This window comes from Mustela nivalis (genome assembly GCF_964662115.1).
Source record: "Mustela nivalis genome assembly, chromosome: 11".
In the NCBI taxonomy this organism is placed as follows: domain Eukaryota; kingdom Metazoa; phylum Chordata; class Mammalia; order Carnivora; family Mustelidae; genus Mustela; species Mustela nivalis.
This window is the reverse complement of record NC_139030.1, coordinates 822,615-839,827: the sequence shown is the minus strand read 5'-3', so window position 1 is coordinate 839,827 and position 17,213 is coordinate 822,615. Positions and strand designations below refer to the sequence as shown.

At 47.2% G+C, this 17,213-nt stretch overlaps 1 protein-coding gene and 1 pseudogene across 4 annotated transcripts in view; one reads left to right on the top strand and one right to left on the bottom strand.

Moving 5' to 3' along the window:
- Positions 1-17,213, bottom strand: part of MYO7B (myosin VIIB) — a 108,086-nt gene that overhangs the window by 65,518 nt on the left and 25,355 nt on the right. For 2 of the 3 annotated variants that reach the window (XM_082690298.1, XM_082690299.1), the window contains exons 2-5: positions 16,646-16,687; positions 4,141-4,254; positions 2,900-3,052; positions 1,213-1,397 (exon numbers count right to left, since the gene is read on the bottom strand). In XM_082690298.1, the coding sequence (XP_082546424.1) occupies positions 1,213-1,397; positions 2,900-3,052; positions 4,141-4,254; positions 16,646-16,663 (470 nt within the window). In that variant the 5' untranslated portion in view covers positions 16,664-16,687. Of the gene's footprint in view, positions 1-1,212; positions 1,398-2,899; positions 3,053-4,140; positions 4,255-6,874; positions 6,962-16,645; positions 16,688-17,213 lie in introns of those variants that run through there. The other variant, XM_082690300.1, reaches the window with a different exon arrangement.
- Positions 6,957-7,724, top strand: LOC309844111 (triosephosphate isomerase pseudogene; annotated as a pseudogene). The gene has a single exon. The product of its transcript is annotated as a triosephosphate isomerase pseudogene (transcript).

Sequence of the window (17,213 nt, the reverse complement as noted above, 5' to 3'; positions counted from 1 at the left end):
GGGAGTGGGAACACATGGAGTAGGCAGGGAGAGCATGGGAGGGAGACAGAGCATCAGCCCTCCTTGGCACATTATTCTGTTCACTTCCTGAGAAGTGGAAGTCACCCCAGGATACCTCTCTGTCTTCTTTCCAGTGCCCTGCATTTGAATTCCCTACTTAACAGTTGTGTGTATTTAGCAGCCTCCCTGGTGCTAAATACCCCCTCCTGCTCCAACAGTAGAAAAGGAATACGAATATCTACTTCAGAGGGTTGCTGAGAACGGTGATCATCAATGCTACAGGACTTCATTTTGGTCTCTGTGCCAACATCACATTCAAAGAGGCCATGCTTCATCTGCCCTCCACCTAGAGCAGTAGCCCCATCACTGTCTTTTCTCTTTCCCTATAGTGCTTTTCTTCAAAGCTTTCATTACCTGCCTTTAAAAACTGGCTTATTTATTGGCTGTGTGTCTCCCCTTTTAGAATGTAAGCTCCATGAGGTGGGAATTTTAGTCCCTTTCATTTGCTGCTGACTCCACACAGTAGTACAATGTGGGGCATACAACTGGAGCACAGTGGAGCCTCGAATGAATGAATGAATGAAGTCTCCTATATCTCCAAGCAATGTGCCCTGGAGGCAAATTCTCCCTCCTCCTTCCTTTCTCTTTCTCCATCCCTTCCTTCCACACCAGGAGGGCCTGTGCAGGAAGCAGGGAGGCCAGGCCAAGCAGAGGGTCTTTGAAGCAGGGTCAGGACCTGGATTGGAGGAGGACATGTCCCTCCTGAGCCTCAGCAACTTGAGAGCTGGCCACTGGAGCAGTTGCTACTGTCCTCATCTGAGGCGTGCCCAGAGATTCTTTTTTTTTTTTTTGAGTGAGACCTCATTTCTTTTACCTTTGAGCCCCCAAGCCTCTGTCCCATTAAATGTGCCCATCACATTTTTTCTTCCTTGTCTCAGGAAATATTCACTGAAAGCTGGGCAATCAGGCTCTGTTCATACAGTGGAAGAACAGGTTCTGCAGGATGGAAGACTTGGAGGGACTTGTCAGGGTGGAGGGGAAGTAGGGGCCAGGTGCAGGTGACCTAGGGTGTTTGCAGTTGAATGGGAGCCCCTAAATCAAATAGGCTTTGTAGGCATGCTGGATGGGAGGGGTTTAGGGAGAGGAGGGGCTCCCTGCTTTACTGGACAGTCAGAGATCCCCACCAGGAATTTGGGGAGCCCTGAGCCCCACCTGATGATGCAGCACTGGTCTCTTTTGTTCCTCTTCAAGTTGAAGTAGCAGTTGTTGGCAATGGCAAAGACGTGTGGTGGGAGTTCGCCCATGTGGTGGCTGTAATAGAGCTGCACCTGCTCCAGGGTGTAGAGGGGCAGCACCTGGAATGGGTTCACGGCTACCAGGATGGAGCCTGTATAGGTCTGGGGAAGGGAACAGATGGTTAGTGCCCTCTGCTCTGAAGGCCAACACTGCCCGGTCCTGACCTTGGCCTTGGGTGCACCCACTGAGGTTTACCAGGCCTGACGGAGTCTAGCAGAGAAGTGGGGTCTGATTCTGGGCCAGGGAGACAAGATATGCAGCTGCTCAGATCCTCCCTTAGGGAAGACAGGGGCCTTCACTATGAATGGAGCTGGGAGGGGGGCGAATGCTTTTACAGAAAGATTAAGTGCGGTGCTCTATGTTAAATGTTTAGCGTTCTGTCCGGTATTTAGAATAATAAAATGCTCAATAAAAATTGGCTGAATTTATGACATGAGTTTTCACCTGCCTCCCACAGGGGCCTCCTCTGTGGGGCTGGCCAGCAATGATAGCCTCCACTGATCCCTCCTAGGATCCCCCCACACCCCTGGTCAGGACCACCTGCTCACCTGGAGCCCCCAGGATGTCTAACTGTCCCTCTGGGAGCAGGACAGGGATAGCCACATCATCAAGTCACCTGATTACCCACATCCTAGCTTTCATTTTAGGAACAGAGAGTTCAATCTCTCTGACTCCAAGGACTGTGACAACCAGATAAAAGAATGCAAGCGTAAGCTCTTTGGAAAGGATAAAGGATAAGCTCATTTTAGCTTATTGGCGTTATCAGTTCCAGGAGCTCTGACTCACATTCAGCTGGAGTGGACTCAACATGCTCTGTCCCCTCTCTCCTCCAGGGCCTCCTCAGTTTCCTGGCTAGCCTTCCCCTTTATTTGGGGTCCACTGCTCATTCTCCCACTCCTCTTAGCATTCTAGAAAGTCTCCTCAGAGCCATCCCAGCCCCCTCTCACCAGGAGAGGGCCAGGCAGTGACTTCCTAGGCCATACCCTGTTAGGGCAGGACTGGTGTCAGTTCTGAATGTTGGCTCTACTGGGAAAATCTGCATTGGAACAGGATGCACGGCTTAGGGCTGGGGTGAGCCTCCCATCCACTGACAGGCTTTGGGAGAAGGATCCACATCTACCCACATGGCTCTCCTGGCCATCCCAGGACTCTTTTCATAGGGGGACAGAGGTCTTCTGCGTGGTGACTGTCTCTGCCACATGCATAAGAAGGGTCCAGGCAGACGATGTCTAATCCCATGGCCTCTGGTCCATTTGGCCATCAGAGCAGGCCTTCCACAGAGCCACAGCACTAACTGAGCACCTACTGTGTACCAGGCACTGTGCTGGCATGCTACCTGTCAGTTTTCCAAGACCTTAAAGGTGGTATTAGCACCCTACTTGTTTTGGATTGGGGAGCAGAGATGGAGAAGCATTAAATTCCTTGACCACCTCAGGCAGTGAGGGCACAGGGAGTAGGGACTGAACCACGTATGCCTGGCTCCAAACCTATAGTGCCTGTTTTGTTTTGTTGTTGTTCTTGTTGTTTTTGTATTTTACACAGCCAAGAGGTCAGTGCCTGTGGACTGAGTCCCCTGGGTAGGAGGTGGAAATGGGGGACTCACGTAGATCTTGTGCTGCTGATAGCGGATCAGGAGGTTGTGCACCATGCCTGCCTCATTCAGGTCCCCCAGGCGGATCATGTCATCTACACCTTGCACAGAGATGGGGTGCATGGGGCTGAGGGTGTCAAGGTCCTCTGCTCGGATCCAGTGTTCCTGGAACAAAGGACACAGACTCCCCTGAGGCGCAGCCAACCCACAGCTCCTCTTCTCCAAGTTCCCAGCAGATCTGCTGACCTGGTGGCTTCACTAGTCTCTGGCTGAGGTCCAGAGAAACCTAAGGCAGGATCAGGGTAGATTGTGGTCGGAGAAAGAATGTGTGCAAAGTCAGAAGTTAGTGTGTAGCTGTTACTAATTTCAGACCAGGGTCAGAGGAGCTGACTTCAGAAGTCAGATTTTGCTGTGATTAGGATCAGGAACAGCTGGGGGCCTCACAGATTGTTGGAATGAATAAGATCATGCAAGTAAAAGTGCTTTTTAAACTGTAAAAGATAGAAATTTTACAAATAGAAAATATTATTGTTCATCTTTTACTATCTCCCCTAATATGGAGCTCACAGATCACAGATTAGAATCTTCTCCCTGGAGGCCAAGTTTCCACATGCCCTGTGCTGTAGCACCTCAGCAAAGAGGTCCCCTCGATGAGACTGAAGGGACCAGCTGGACCCCTCACCCTGCATGGCCTTCCCCGGCACCATGCTTGGCCAAGCTTGCTCCCCCAGCCCCCAATTGGCTGAGTTGCAATCCTGCAGGTCACCCCAGCTTCCTACTTTTCTCTCACTTCGGCTATTTTGTTCAGGATAAACTGAATCTCATCCCCTTCCTCCTCACATTTTGGGGGCCCTCTTCTCCATGTTCCTTTCTCAAATACCTTTCTATCTCTCCTTTTTATCCTTCCAGCTCACCCTCTTTTACTTTGCAAACCAGCTTTCTGCTGCCTTCTCCTCTCTGCCACAGACCCTTCCCCACTTCACTCCTTCCTGCTCCCCTAATTGGCCTAATTTTTCAACTATCAACTTGCTCCCTGCTCTTTGACTATAGAAACACTCCCCAAGACAGACATGTGATGTTTACCATGACAGGACCCCACCGTGGTCTCTTCTGCCAGGTAGGTTCCCCTCACTTGGGCTCTGAAAACCCTAATGTTGGAGAGCAGCACCAGAAGAGGAGAGCAGCTCAGGACCCTGGATGGCTGGGGAGGTGAGGGTGGGCCCTGAGCTCCTGGACAGCTTGGTCACACTGACCTTGCCCTCATCATCTTCAAGCAAGATCTTGCCAGGCTTTGTTTCTTTGACAATGCACCCAATGGCCACGCTGCTCTTGTTGGCAGAAAGTGGGTTCAGCCACACATGGTCACCCTGGAGAGCAGAGAGAAGACAGTGGTCAGATACTTGTCCCTCATTGTCCTTCCTGCTGAAGGCATACACTCTCCAGGGGGCTGTCCCTTCCAACCAGGAACCCAAGGTGGCTGGGGTGCACTCTCCTGCCCCTTCCTTCTGCTCCTCCTCCTCTTTCCCTCTCCTTCTTCTTCTCCCCTCCCTCCTTCCCTGCCCTCCCTTGTCAGGATGGTAGTGGGAGGTGGGAGGTAGCTGAGGAAGATTCCCTGGCCTAGCTTGGTTCTAGGAAACAGACAAGCCATATTTGCAGGAAAAAAGTTGCTCTGTGAGGTGGAAAAAGTCTTTGCCCTATGAATAGCCCTATACCACCCAAACCCTTTGGGTGGAGAGAAGCAAAGACTAAACCCTCGCTAGGTTTCTGCCAGCCTGCGGCATTGCATTGACCCACATGAACTTCCTTCTGGCCCGAGAAATCTCACCCCATTCAAAGAGGAGTAATCTGAAAGGAATCAGTGCAGGTCTACGTACAAAGACACTGAAATCCAAAAGGAGGAAAGGAGACGGTGAATTATACTCACCAGGGAAAAAACCAACCAACCAACCAACCAACCAACCAACAAAACTGCCATACAACAGTAGAAAGTTGTGGCCAAGTATTTCCCCATGGTTTCCAAAATCTTCTTGAAGGGTAGAGCAGGAGAAATATAAAGGACGCCTGGGTGGCTCAGTTGTTTAAGCAACTGCCTTCGGCTCAGGTCATAATCCCAGAGTCCTGGAATCAAGTCCTGAATTGGGCTCCCAGCTCCATGGGGAATCTGCTTCTCCCTCTAACCTTCTCCCCTCTCATGCTTTCTCTCTCACTCTCTCTCTTTCAAATAAATAAATAAAATCTTCAAAAAAAAAAAAAAAGAGTAGAGCAGGAGCAAGAGCTCAGAAATTAGATGCTGAGACAACTGAAAAGGATGAGATATGAATTGACAAAGCTGGAGAAAGAAATGGAAGAAAAGAGATAAACATGGACCAGAAACAAAAGCAGAATCAGAAACAGCAGGCAAACAAGCACTGCTGAAAGCACAGGGAAGATCTCTGATGATAGGAGGGGAGAGTGAGCAGAATGACACAGAAATGTTTAAAGCAGGTATTAGGAATAGAAAGATAGATATGGAAGACTGACAAAAATACACGTAAGTGCACAAAGAAGGTAACTAGAAATAAAACCCAGGAAGATTAGTTAAAGATATAATTCAAAATAATGTTCCAGAAATTAAGGAAGCCTTGCATCTGTAGATTGAAAGCACACTGGGTCCCAGGAAATAATGACAAAGAAAAATAAACTCTAGAGCATAGACTAGTAAAGGTTATTGAACTAAAAAATTAAAAAAAAATTTTTGGGGGGTGTGTAGGCAGACAAAAAGATAAGTTCACTTATAAGGAGAAAATTCAGGACAAAGTCAAATCCTGTACAAGGGCTGAACCACTCCTACAAAGATTTCAAGAAAAGAACAACGCACCTATTAGGATGACCACTATCAAAACAGCAGAAAACAACAAGTGTTAGGGAGGATGCAGAACAATGGAACTGTTATATGCTATTGGTAGGATTGTAAACCAGTGTAGCCACTGGGGAAAACAATATGGAGTTTCCTCAAAAAATTAAAACTCTAACTACCTATGACCCAGCAATCCCACTTCTGAGTATATATCCAAAGAAATTCAAAGAAAGATCTTGAAGACATATTTGTAGTCCCACGCATTGCAGCATTATTCACAAAAGCCACATGTGAAAGCAACCCAAGTGTCTATTGATAGATGAGCAAATAAACAAAATGTGATATATACATACAATGGAATATTGTGCAGCCTTAAAAAGGAAAGAAATCCTGCTGTATGGTACAATGTGGATAGACCTCTAGGGCCTTAAGCTAAGTGAGATAAGCCAGTCACGAAAGGAGAAATGCTGCATTATTCCATTCATAAGAAGTATCTTAAGTAGTTAAAATCATAGAAACAGAAAGTAGAAAGATGGTTGCCAAAGGCTGGAGGAGAAGGGAGGGAAAACAATGTTTAATAAGCACTGAATTGAACTTTGCAAGATAAAAACTTTTCAGATCTGTTGCACAAGAATGTGAATATACTTAATACTGAACTATATGCTTAAAAATTGTTAACACACGGTACATTTAATGTAATGTGTTTTTTACCAGAAAGAAAAAAAAATCAAAAAATTTTTTTACCCAGCCAAATTGTCATTCCAGTATAAAGGCAACAAACATTTTTGAAGATGCAATATTATTCCCATAAGCCTTCTGGGAAAAAAAATTGGGGAAAAAACTTCAGTTGATAGTACAAGAAATGAAAATAGATACACACCAACACATATGATCATGAAGTTTCAAAATACTTGAGACAAAGAGAAAATCACAATAGTTTTCAGAAAGAAAAAATAAGCTTTATACAAAGGCTCAAAAGTTAAAATGGTATCCAATTTCTCAACAGCAATGCTGGAAGCCAGAAAACAACATGGAGTAAACATCTTCACAATTCTCTGGGAAAATTCTATCTACTATGGAATCCTATGCCAGCTGACATTCACACTTGACTAAACATAATTTAGACATGCAAGTTGTTAAAAAACATTTACCTCCTATGTACCCTTTCTCAGAGAGGTATTACAGGATCTGTTAGATCAAAATGACAGCATAGCTGCTTCTGACCTTCAGGGTGTCGGTATCAGCGCCATGGCGCCCTCCAGGAAATTCTTCGTCGGGAGGAACTGGAAGATGAACCGGCGGAAGAAGAACCTGGGGGAGCTCATCACCACTCTGAAAGCAGCCAAGGTGCCGGCCGACACCGAAGTGGTTTGTGCACCCCCCACTGCCTACATCGACTTTGCCAGGCAGAAGCTGGACGCCAAGATTGCTGTGGCTGCACAGAACTGCTACAAAGTGACGAACGAGGCCTTCACTGGGGAGATCAGCCCTGGCATGATCAAAGACTGTGGAGCCACGTGGGTAGTCCTGGGGCACTCGGAAAGAAGGCACGTCTTTGGGGAGTCAGATGAGCTGATTGGACAGAAAGTGGCCCATGCCCTGGCAGAGGGACTTGAAGTAATTGCCTGCATTGGGGAGAAGCTAGATGAGAGGGAAGTTGGCATCACTGAGAAGGTTGTTTTCGAGCAAACCAAGGTCATCGCAGGTAATGTGAAAGACTGGAGCAAGGTTGTCCTGGCCTATGAGCCTGTATGGGCCATTGGGACTGGCAAGACTGCGACACCCCAACAGGCCCAGGAAGTACACGAAAAGCTCCGCGGATGGCTTAAGTCCAACGTCTCTGACGCCGTGGCTCAGAGCACCCATATCATTTATGGAGGTTCTGTGACTGGAGCAACCTGCAAGGAGCTGGCAAGCCAGCCTGATGTGGATGGCTTCCTCGTGGGCGGGGCTTCCCTCAAGCCAGAGTTTGTAGATATCATCAATGCCAAACAATAAGCCCCCCCCCCTCCCCCGGCCGTCTTCCCTGTTCTTCTACTAAGCCAGGGACTAGATAGCCCAGCAGCTCAGTAACAGTGCTCCTCCCCCACCCCCCACCCCACACATGCTTCTGATGGTGTTGCCCCCTTTGTGGCCAAAATATACATCTTAATGTTTACACCTTCTCCTGTAATGGCTGGGACCAGGCCAATCCCTTCTCCATGTAACAAACAATTGGAACGAAACATGTCACCAAGGTGGCTTCTCCATGGCTGAGAGATGGAAGGGGTGGCATTTGTTCATGGGCCCCCTCAGACCCCAGTGAGGGCAGGAGAGAGAAGCCATCCTCGTCTCCCATCTCACTCCCTGAGGCCAGGGGCTGAGAGAACGCCCTGTCCTTCGCCCAGAGGCCAGAGGTGCTGCTCTCTCCCATGATGCCAACGCCTGTGTGTGTTGTGTATGTGAGCAATCCCATGTGTGTGTGTGGGGGGGGCAATAAACACCTGGCACTGGAAAAAAAAAATGACAGCATAAACCAAGAGAAAGACCTCAGTTGCAGGCAAAGTGATTTAGTACAAAGGAGAGGTGAAAAGCATATTCAAGGTGATTTAGTACAAAGGAGAGGTGAAAAGCATATTCAAGCATCATCCCACAATGATGTCAAGATGTATGCCTCAGAAATAGAAGATACAGTTGATCTATCATAAGTCAGCAACTCTGGGAGAGATTTCCTTCTGAGGATGAGACCGGCTGAACTCCATATGAATCAGAACATTTTGAGAGTAGACTGACAGATGTTGGAGAAAGCTGGGGTTAAAGGCATGATAAATACGCAAAAAACTGAACAGGTGGAAAAAAGACAATGATAAAATTTAGCAAAGGAAAGTACAGTGCTAGGGGTACACCACAGGCTCAACTGGGAGTAGCATTTACTTAGATATAAAAAGTAAACTGTGTATGCATTTCTGATCAAAGCTAGGTTTAACAATTTGGGGAGGACAAAGACACCAGTAGTGTACTTGTGAGTGCCAGGATGAGGGCAGGCTCAAGGAGCTAAGGTCTTCTTTCATGGTGGGAAGTCAGTAACAGATGATGCCTTAAATAAAAAACTCAAGTAGCACAGCAGGCATGTTCTTTCCAAACACAGAGGGAAATATCAAAGAACCAACTAGAAGGTCCGATAGCAGTCACCTCTGGGGAAGAGGAAGTGGGGGACTGATTCTTTAAATGGTGTATCTATATGACTTTATAAAAATTAAAACTAAATTAAACCAAGGAACAGTTGCTGTAGGATACAGAAAACCAGCATGAGCAACATACAGAGCTAAAGTGAACTAAACAAATCACACCAGAGCCCTCAGAGTCCCAGGAGATGCTTTCTTACAATGAGGATGGAATTGCAGTGTGCTGCTAAAACAGATGGCAGCTCACCGCAGCGAGAAGATTACAAGTCAAAGGTAGAAGATGGGCATCTGACAGCAAACTTGACATTAACCAGAGATGAAAAGGAGAGACACCATTTCTGATCCGGATTGGGTGAGGAGGTGTCAGCCTGACATGGGCTGGAAGAAGATATCAAAGAATGCAATTTCTTTTCCCTCTCTTCAACCAAAGCTCTCCTAGGAAACAAATGAGAAACGAGGTAGCAGAAAACAGCTTCCTTGTGACCTCTATCACCAGGGAAACCTGTGCAAGAGCGGCCAAATCAGGAAAAGAATGAAGAAGAGAAATAGCAGCAGCTGTTAGCTGCAAAGAAAGTAGGAGCCTCGGGACGCCTCGGTGGCTCAGTGGGTTAAAGCTGCTGCCTTCGGCTCAGGTCATGATCTCGGAGTCTCGGAATCGAGTCCCACGTCGGGCTCTCTGCTCAGCGGGGAGCCTGCTTCCTCCTCTTTCTCTTTGCCTGCCTCTCTGCCTACTTGTGATCTCTCTGTCAAGTAAATAAATAAAATCTTTAAAAAAAAAAAAAAAGAAAGAAAGTAGGAGCCTCTACTGAGATGTAAGGGAACAGAGGAGTTCCAGGGAGCAGGGAAATCTGCAGGAGTTCTCAGAGTCCTCGCGCTCTTCGTGGTGGGAAATACCGGACAGCTAGTGACCGGAAGAGCTCTTGCTGAAGGTGGGAGTGCCCCAGCCTGAGACCGAAATTACTATAAGGAAGCTCAAAGAGCCAAAACCACAAACAATCTGTTTCCTGGTCCTTCACACTAATGTCTTTAAAGAGGGTGGACTGTTGGCCTACTCACTGAAACAGTCATGGTGCCCTGATACCATGTGCCCACCTGCCACATCTTTCTCTTCTCATAGTGGAAGAGGCGGGCCTGGAAATGGTCTGTGTCCGCATGCACTTAGATAAATGGAAAGTCATATGGATCATCGAGGGATCTCAAGCAGCAGGTCTCTGATTTAAGTTCCAGTACAGGCCCATCAGTAGACCCCCAGAAGCCAGTCCCTTCTATGGGGACAGATGGCATGGTTGCTGCTGGTGCCAAAGACCCTGTTTTACCCAGGAATGTCTCCTGGTGCCTCGTCATTGTGCCACCTCCCCATCTGATAAAGTATGGTTATGTCAGGATAAGTTATGATCGATTTACATGTCATCAAGCAAACAAATGTTTATGGCTTCCTGCATTGGGACTGAGCCAATCTAACAGAGAGGTGCTTTGAATTTCAAAATATTTCCAACCAGTCTTGTGTAGTGAAGGGTCTCCAGCCCCTCTGCCCACAGGTATGTAAGCATAGTCCTTATTTGGAAGGAAGATGGGGTTTTTGTTAATGACTGAAGACCATGCTCTGCCCAGGGCCTTAGGGAGGCTCAGAATGTGTGGCAGAACCAGGCTCTGGGTTTTTTCACTTGTCTGTAGGATAGGGGAAAAGAACTGGTGATCATGGCAAAGAGAAAGGTCTATCTGCATGTTCCTCCTTAAGTCAACTACCTTATGTGTACATGCACTGTGATGAAATCCCCAAAGTCAAATCAAGGAAAATCTAATGGTTGAAACAATACACTAGCAATGCAATCACCTTCTTCAAAAGACTTCCATTTTTGTTTGAGGTCTCCTCTCTCCCCAGTTCATGGAGTTCTTGGGGAATACCATCCCTTCCACCTCAGAGTGGCAAGTGATCCAGGCCAATCCCCTCATCCTATCCTCTCAGCTGTCAGAAAGGAATGCTGCACACAACGCACAATTTATAAATCCTTAGTGTGTGGTCCAGGCCAGGGCCTCCAATAGTAACTGAATTCAAACCACACATGAAATTGAATATGTTCAATTGAATATGTTCAAGTGGTCATATTTACATTAAAATGTAAAGAGAAATGGGTGAAATTAATTTTATGAGTGTTGTTATTTAACCCCAAAGATTCAAAATATCATCATTTAAATGGGTAAGCAATGTAAAAATTGTTAGTGAGATGTTTTTCATTTTTTTCATGCTAAGTCCTTGGATCAGGCAGCACATCCCAGTTTGGAGCAGGCACATTTGCAAAACTCTGTACAACTTGGGGCTCATGACACCACTGTATACAGAGCAGATTTAGCCCTGACACTTGCCACCTACTCCTGGTACTTTCCCAGATGCACCATGGCCTGATTCCCTCTGGGTCTTCGCATGTTCTGCTTCCTTTGCCCAGACCATTCTCCCCCACTGTACACATTCAGAACATCTAGTGGTCCTAAAGTTTTTTTCAAAGTTTAGGATTATATGTGACTTCCAATGACTGAGTGTAACCCTCACAGCTATGCTATCATTATTCTTATCTCACCACAAAGATGGGATTGGTAGTGTGGGATTTGAACCATGGCTGGTCTGACTCGGAAAGGTAGCCTGAAAGGGCAAGAAGAGGAGGTTGAAGCAGATTGGAGGAAGACTGGGGGAGTGGATGTCAAGTGACAGGGGCAGCAAGTGTGGTCTTTGTATCTGTAGCTGTGTCTCCCCACTCTTGGGAAGGATCATCAGGTCACAAAGGGCACTACCGCTGATGTTCTGAGACGTCTCGGACAGCCCCACGTTCATCTGGCAGATGATAAAACTAAGGTATAGAGAATGGAAAGCTTGGCCAAGGTCACACAGCAAGCAGTTGGCAGAACTTCCCAGAGCAGCAAGTCTGGCATTTTGTTTGAGAAAGGAAACCTGAGCTGCTCCTGGAGAAACCCCCACCTCACTCCTGGCCTGGGTGTACTTCTAAAGTGTGAAAATCAGATTTCTCCAACTCAAATCCCACTTTAATTCTATTAGAAGACTTTACAAACCTGGGGCCAGTTGGCAGGAGGTAGAGGAAGTGGGGAGTGGCGGAGGGGATCTGGTGCTAATTGCTTTAAAAAAAAATAAAAACTGGGGACGCCTGGGTGGCTCAGTGGGTTAAAGCCTCTGCCTTCGGCTCGGGTCATGATCCCAGGGTCCTGGGATTGAGACCCGCATCGGGCTTTCTGCTCAGCAGGGAGCCTGCTTCCTCCTCTCTCTCTGCCTGTTTCTCTGCCTACTTGTGATCTCCATCTGTCAGATAAATAAATAAAATCTTAAAAAAAAATAAAATAAAACCTTTTTCCATGATGTAGTTATTCAACATGTTTGGAGTTTCTTAATAGAGATTAAACATTAAAGCCTATTAAAGATTGAATTGTGTCCTTCCCAAATTCATCTGTCAAAGCTCTCTCCCCCAATGTAACTGTATTTGGAGACAGGGCCTTTAAGAAGGTAATTAAGGTTAAATGAGGTCGTCAGAGGTACAGCTGCAACCTGGTAGGACTGGTGTCTTTATAAGGGGAAGAGACACCAGCAGACACTCTCTCCCTTCCTCCTGTGTGTGTGCACGTGCGCAATGAAGGAAGACCATGAGAGAAGGTGCCTGTGTGCAAACCAGAGAGGTCTCACCAGACACTAACCCTACTGGGACCTTGTTATTGGACTTCTAGTTTCTAAGACTGTGAGAGAATAAATTTATGTTGTTCAAGCCACCCAGTCGGTATGTGTTATGGGATTTTGTTATGGTCTAGTTTTGCAGAGCAGACTAAGAGCCCCTTTGAAGTCAGACAGACCTGGGTTCTCATCCCTACTCTCCATTCCAGAGCTACATGGGCTTGGGCAAGTCACTTAACCTCTCTGAGCATCGTTTTCTTCATCTGTTGAACAGGGCAGTGTCACCGAGCTGTTGTGAAGATGGAATGTAACACAGGTCAGGAGCCTGCATAGGGCCCAGCACAGAGCAGCCCAGATGGATGATACATCAGAAATAAGCACAGTATGGGTCCACGCCTTATTCAAGAATCACTAGGACCCACTGAAGGGATCACCAATGAATCAGATTTTCACCCTCTTTCCAAAGAACCTGCCATCTTAGAAGACAGAACAGGCCCACAATTGCAACTGAGAATAATATGTGTTGGAGGTAGGCCCCTGGCCAGGGCAGCCTCCGCCATTAAAAGATGGCGCCTGGCTAGTTGCCAGGTTAGGATTGCCTCGTGAGACTAAGCAGAATGCCCAAAGAGGAAGTAAACAGCATTGGTTGCTAGCGAAGTTGTTCGTTTAGGTGCACAGCCCGATTGGCTCCCTCCTGTACCCTGCTCGCTGATTGGTCATGTAAACGTATATAAGTGTGTAGACTTGTGGAAATAGAGAGAAGATACACCTGAACTGGGGCTTCTTGTAGTCCTTGCGGACCGAGGGCAATAAATGGTGCCGGCACCCGGGAACTAAATAAAGGAATCTTGCAAGGTAATCCGCAGGAAAGCGGGGAGTAAAGGTCCGCAGGAAAAGGAGGCTCCAATTTGGATCCCAGAGTGGCTGGTGCGTGCAGCCTTGCCTCCAAACACCAGTCATGATGCTGAAGATGCTGATGATAACTCTGGGGATGCTACACCTCCTGCGGCAGACTCAAGCCAGAGAGCTGTGAGCAGTGGTTAAAGCATGGCTATATCCTTTACCAGTGACTAACTCTTCTCTCATATTCCCTCCTCTCCCTTTGATGCATGGCAGGTCTGTAACTTGCTAGGAGCATGTACTGATACCTCAGCAGTGTCCATGTTAAATGGTGGCAAATTCCTCAACTGTTCTTATAAACAAAATGACTCTAGTACCTTTGAGACAACAGTTAATGTGTCTTTTTTTTAAAGACTTTTTAAAAAAAATTTATTTGACAGATCACAAGTAGACAGAGAGGCAGGCAGAGAGAGAGAGGAGGAGAAGGCAGGCTCCCTGCTGAGCAGAGAGCCCGATGTGAGGCTCGATCCCAGGATCCTGGGATCATGACCTGAGCCGAAGGCAGAGGCTTTAACCACTGAGCCACCCAGGTGCCCCAGTTACTGTGTCTTGTCCCAATAATATTACTTATCAGCCCACTCCCATATGGGTCTCGCCACCGTTCCTTTTCCTTGTAACAAATGCTAGCGAGCTGTATGATACGTTGAATTGCACTAAGAATTGCTATCTTTCCCAGTGCTGGAATGTCACGGCCTTCAAGCTGGCTGTGATTATGCGTATCACTACCCATGTTCCTATCCCAGTTTCCATTCCAGAGGACAAGTTACCGGTGGTGCTATCCAGAAAGAAGAGAGATTTTGGTATCACAGCCGCCGTTGTGACAGCATTGGCTATATCTACAGCAGCTGCCATGGCAGCAGCAGTCTCGCTTGCTGCAACTATACCCACTGCGGAAGCTGTGAACACCCTTGCAGAAGGAATGGTGGCTGCCCTTCAAACATAGACTCAGATCAATGCACATCTGCAAGCAGGAATCCTGATAGTCAACCAGAGAGTGGATTTGGTTCAAGAACAAGTGGACATATGGGGGGCTCTATGGGGACTGGGATGTATAGTACCCTTCCCGGCAATTTGTGTAACTCCCATAGCCTATACTAATATGAGTGACTTACAGAATGTCTCCCAACAGCTCTCCCAATACTTGCGGGGGAATTAGTCCACAGAATTCCAAAACTACACTCAGCACCTGCTACTAGGCATAACAAGAATAAATAACACCAGAGTTGAGCTTGCAACCCTCCCAGAGATAATCAAAACATTGCAAGATGTGTTAACCTTTACGAAACAATGGGCTAGAGTAATTGGTCTGATGATAATCCTCGTAGTGGGCTTAAGGAAACTGCAAATTTGGAGGCGACAGCAACCTAGGCAACAGCAAGCCATGGTGCAGGCCTTGTTAGCCATTGAGGCTGGAACATCCCCCCAAGTGTGGCTAAGTATGCTGGATCGGTAGTCAGCGACGGGTAAGATTGGTGGGGGAAATATACCAACCTAAGACAGGACACAGATCATTGATATCTGCCTTCTGATGACGGGTAAGGATATTCCCCGCCACTGACAACCTAAGACAGGCACGATCCCTGCCATAAAAGAAAAAAGGGGGAGATGTCGGAGGCAGACCCCTGGCCAGGGCGACCTCTGCCATTAAAAGATGGTGCCTGGCTAGTTGCCAGGTTAGGATTGCCTCGTGAGACTAAGCGGAATGCCCAAAAAGGAAGTAAACAGCATTGGTTGCTAGCGAAGTTGTTCGTTTAGGTGCACAGCCTGATTGGCTCCCTCCTGTACCCTGCTCGCTGATTGGTCATGTAAACGTATGTAAATGTGTAGACTTGTGGAAATAAAGAGAGAGAAGATACACCTGAACTGGGGCTTCTTGTCGTCCTTGCGGGCCGAGGGCAATAAATATGCCTCCAGGAGTTACCTTTCTAAACTCTGCTTGAAGTTAGTCATGTTCCCAGTGGGAGCCTTGGGACTAGTGCATCCCAGGAATGTATTCCTTTGTGAAATAAGACTGGCTTTGCCTTACAGCTTGGGCTCCTCATGCTCCAAAATGGTGCCAGATTCTCATGCTTTTGATGACTAAAAGTCCTTGAAATTTGGATTTTGAGACTGTGTGTCCTCTTTCCAGTCTAAAACAGCCTGTCTCTTTTCTGAAAAAAAAAAAAAAAAACCCAAAACAAACAAACAAACAAACAAAAAACAATGCTAGCCACACTTCTGTGACTCAGATAGTTGGCAGGCTTGGTTTCAGGAGCCCTTGGTGGCTGGGGGATGCTGCCCCATTCAGCAGTGTAGATCCAACCAGAAGGAGACAACGGCTACTTTCTGGCTTTGTAGGCAGAATATTTGGGGCATCTTCTTACCAAAATGGAATTTCTGCCATCTGGATTTCCCAGGTTTGGGCTGGAATTCAGGGTGGGTTGGGCTACTCCAGCTCCCAAGGTTCACTTGTGCATGCACCACTCCAGCTGCCTGGAGGTGCCCTGCATCCCAACCCCAGGGCAGGGCAGGGTCTCAGCATTTGCTTCCTTCCCCCATAGAGTCATCTCTTGCCTATTGCTATGTAGCAGGCACTTGTATGTCTGTTGAGCTGAGGGAAGATGGTGCAGAGCCCGAAGTGGAGATCAGACCCAGTATTTGATTTCCATTCCCTCTGAGTAAGCTCCCTGCAACAGTTGCAATGAGACTACAAAAGACACATCACTTTGTCAAGGCATTTAAGCCTGAGATATAAGTGAGGGATTACCGTACAAGTGTGGTCACCTGCTCAGGCCCAGAGGTTGGCCAAACTCGTTTTCTTTTTTTTTTTTTTTCTTAAAGATTTTTTTATTTGACAGAGAGAGATCACAGTAGACAGAGAGACAGGCAGGGGGGGGGGAAGCGGGCTCCCTGCTGAGCAGGGAGCCCGACGCCGGACTCCATCCCAGGACCCTGAGATCATGACCCGAGCCGAAGGCAGCGACCTAACCCACTGAGCCACCCAGGTGCCCCCAAACTCGTTTTCTTTAGGTAATATAATTCTATTTCTTTAGGTAATATAATTTCTTTAGGTAATATAATCTTGTTCCTTGTATTCCTTTGTCTCTGATGTTTTCCTTGTGGGCCCTCATTGTTTCTCACTGGGTAACTTGAGTTAGGCTTTAGTAACTCCCCACATAAACCCTAGATGGAATAGATGCAATTCTTACCAGCCTGAAGGCCGACATCCTGAGGCAGCAGCTCCTCCCAACCTGCGTGCAGATAGAAAGCAGAACGTTAGTCCACATGGCACTGCCTTGGAGCTCCCAGAGAGCAGGGGCCATGTGTGTACATAAGAATGTCCCTGAGCACCGGGCATCAGCTCTGGCTCAAGAAGTGACTCTTGACGACATGGACGAGTAAGTCACAGTCCCATCCAGGTGTGAGAAGATGCTTTCTTAGTTTCTTCTGTCTTATCTCATCTTTATTGGTCATCTATTTTGCACTCAGTACTGGGCTGGACATAGGGAGTGTGAGTGATTTCGAACATCCTTCAGACACCGTCCCTGTCCTCCATAAGCAGAAATTTTGTCTGCTCAGACATACGTGAAAACCAATCATCACCCACACACCATGGGCACTGCTGAGGTAAGCAGCCAACGTAGCTAGAGACATGTGATGTACTTTATCCAAACCTCATAGCACCCCCAAAACATATGTGCTCCCCTATTTCTTACAAGGGACCCCACAGAGGGAAGGTGACTGAGTTAGTTAGGAGCTCAGCTGAGAATACAACCC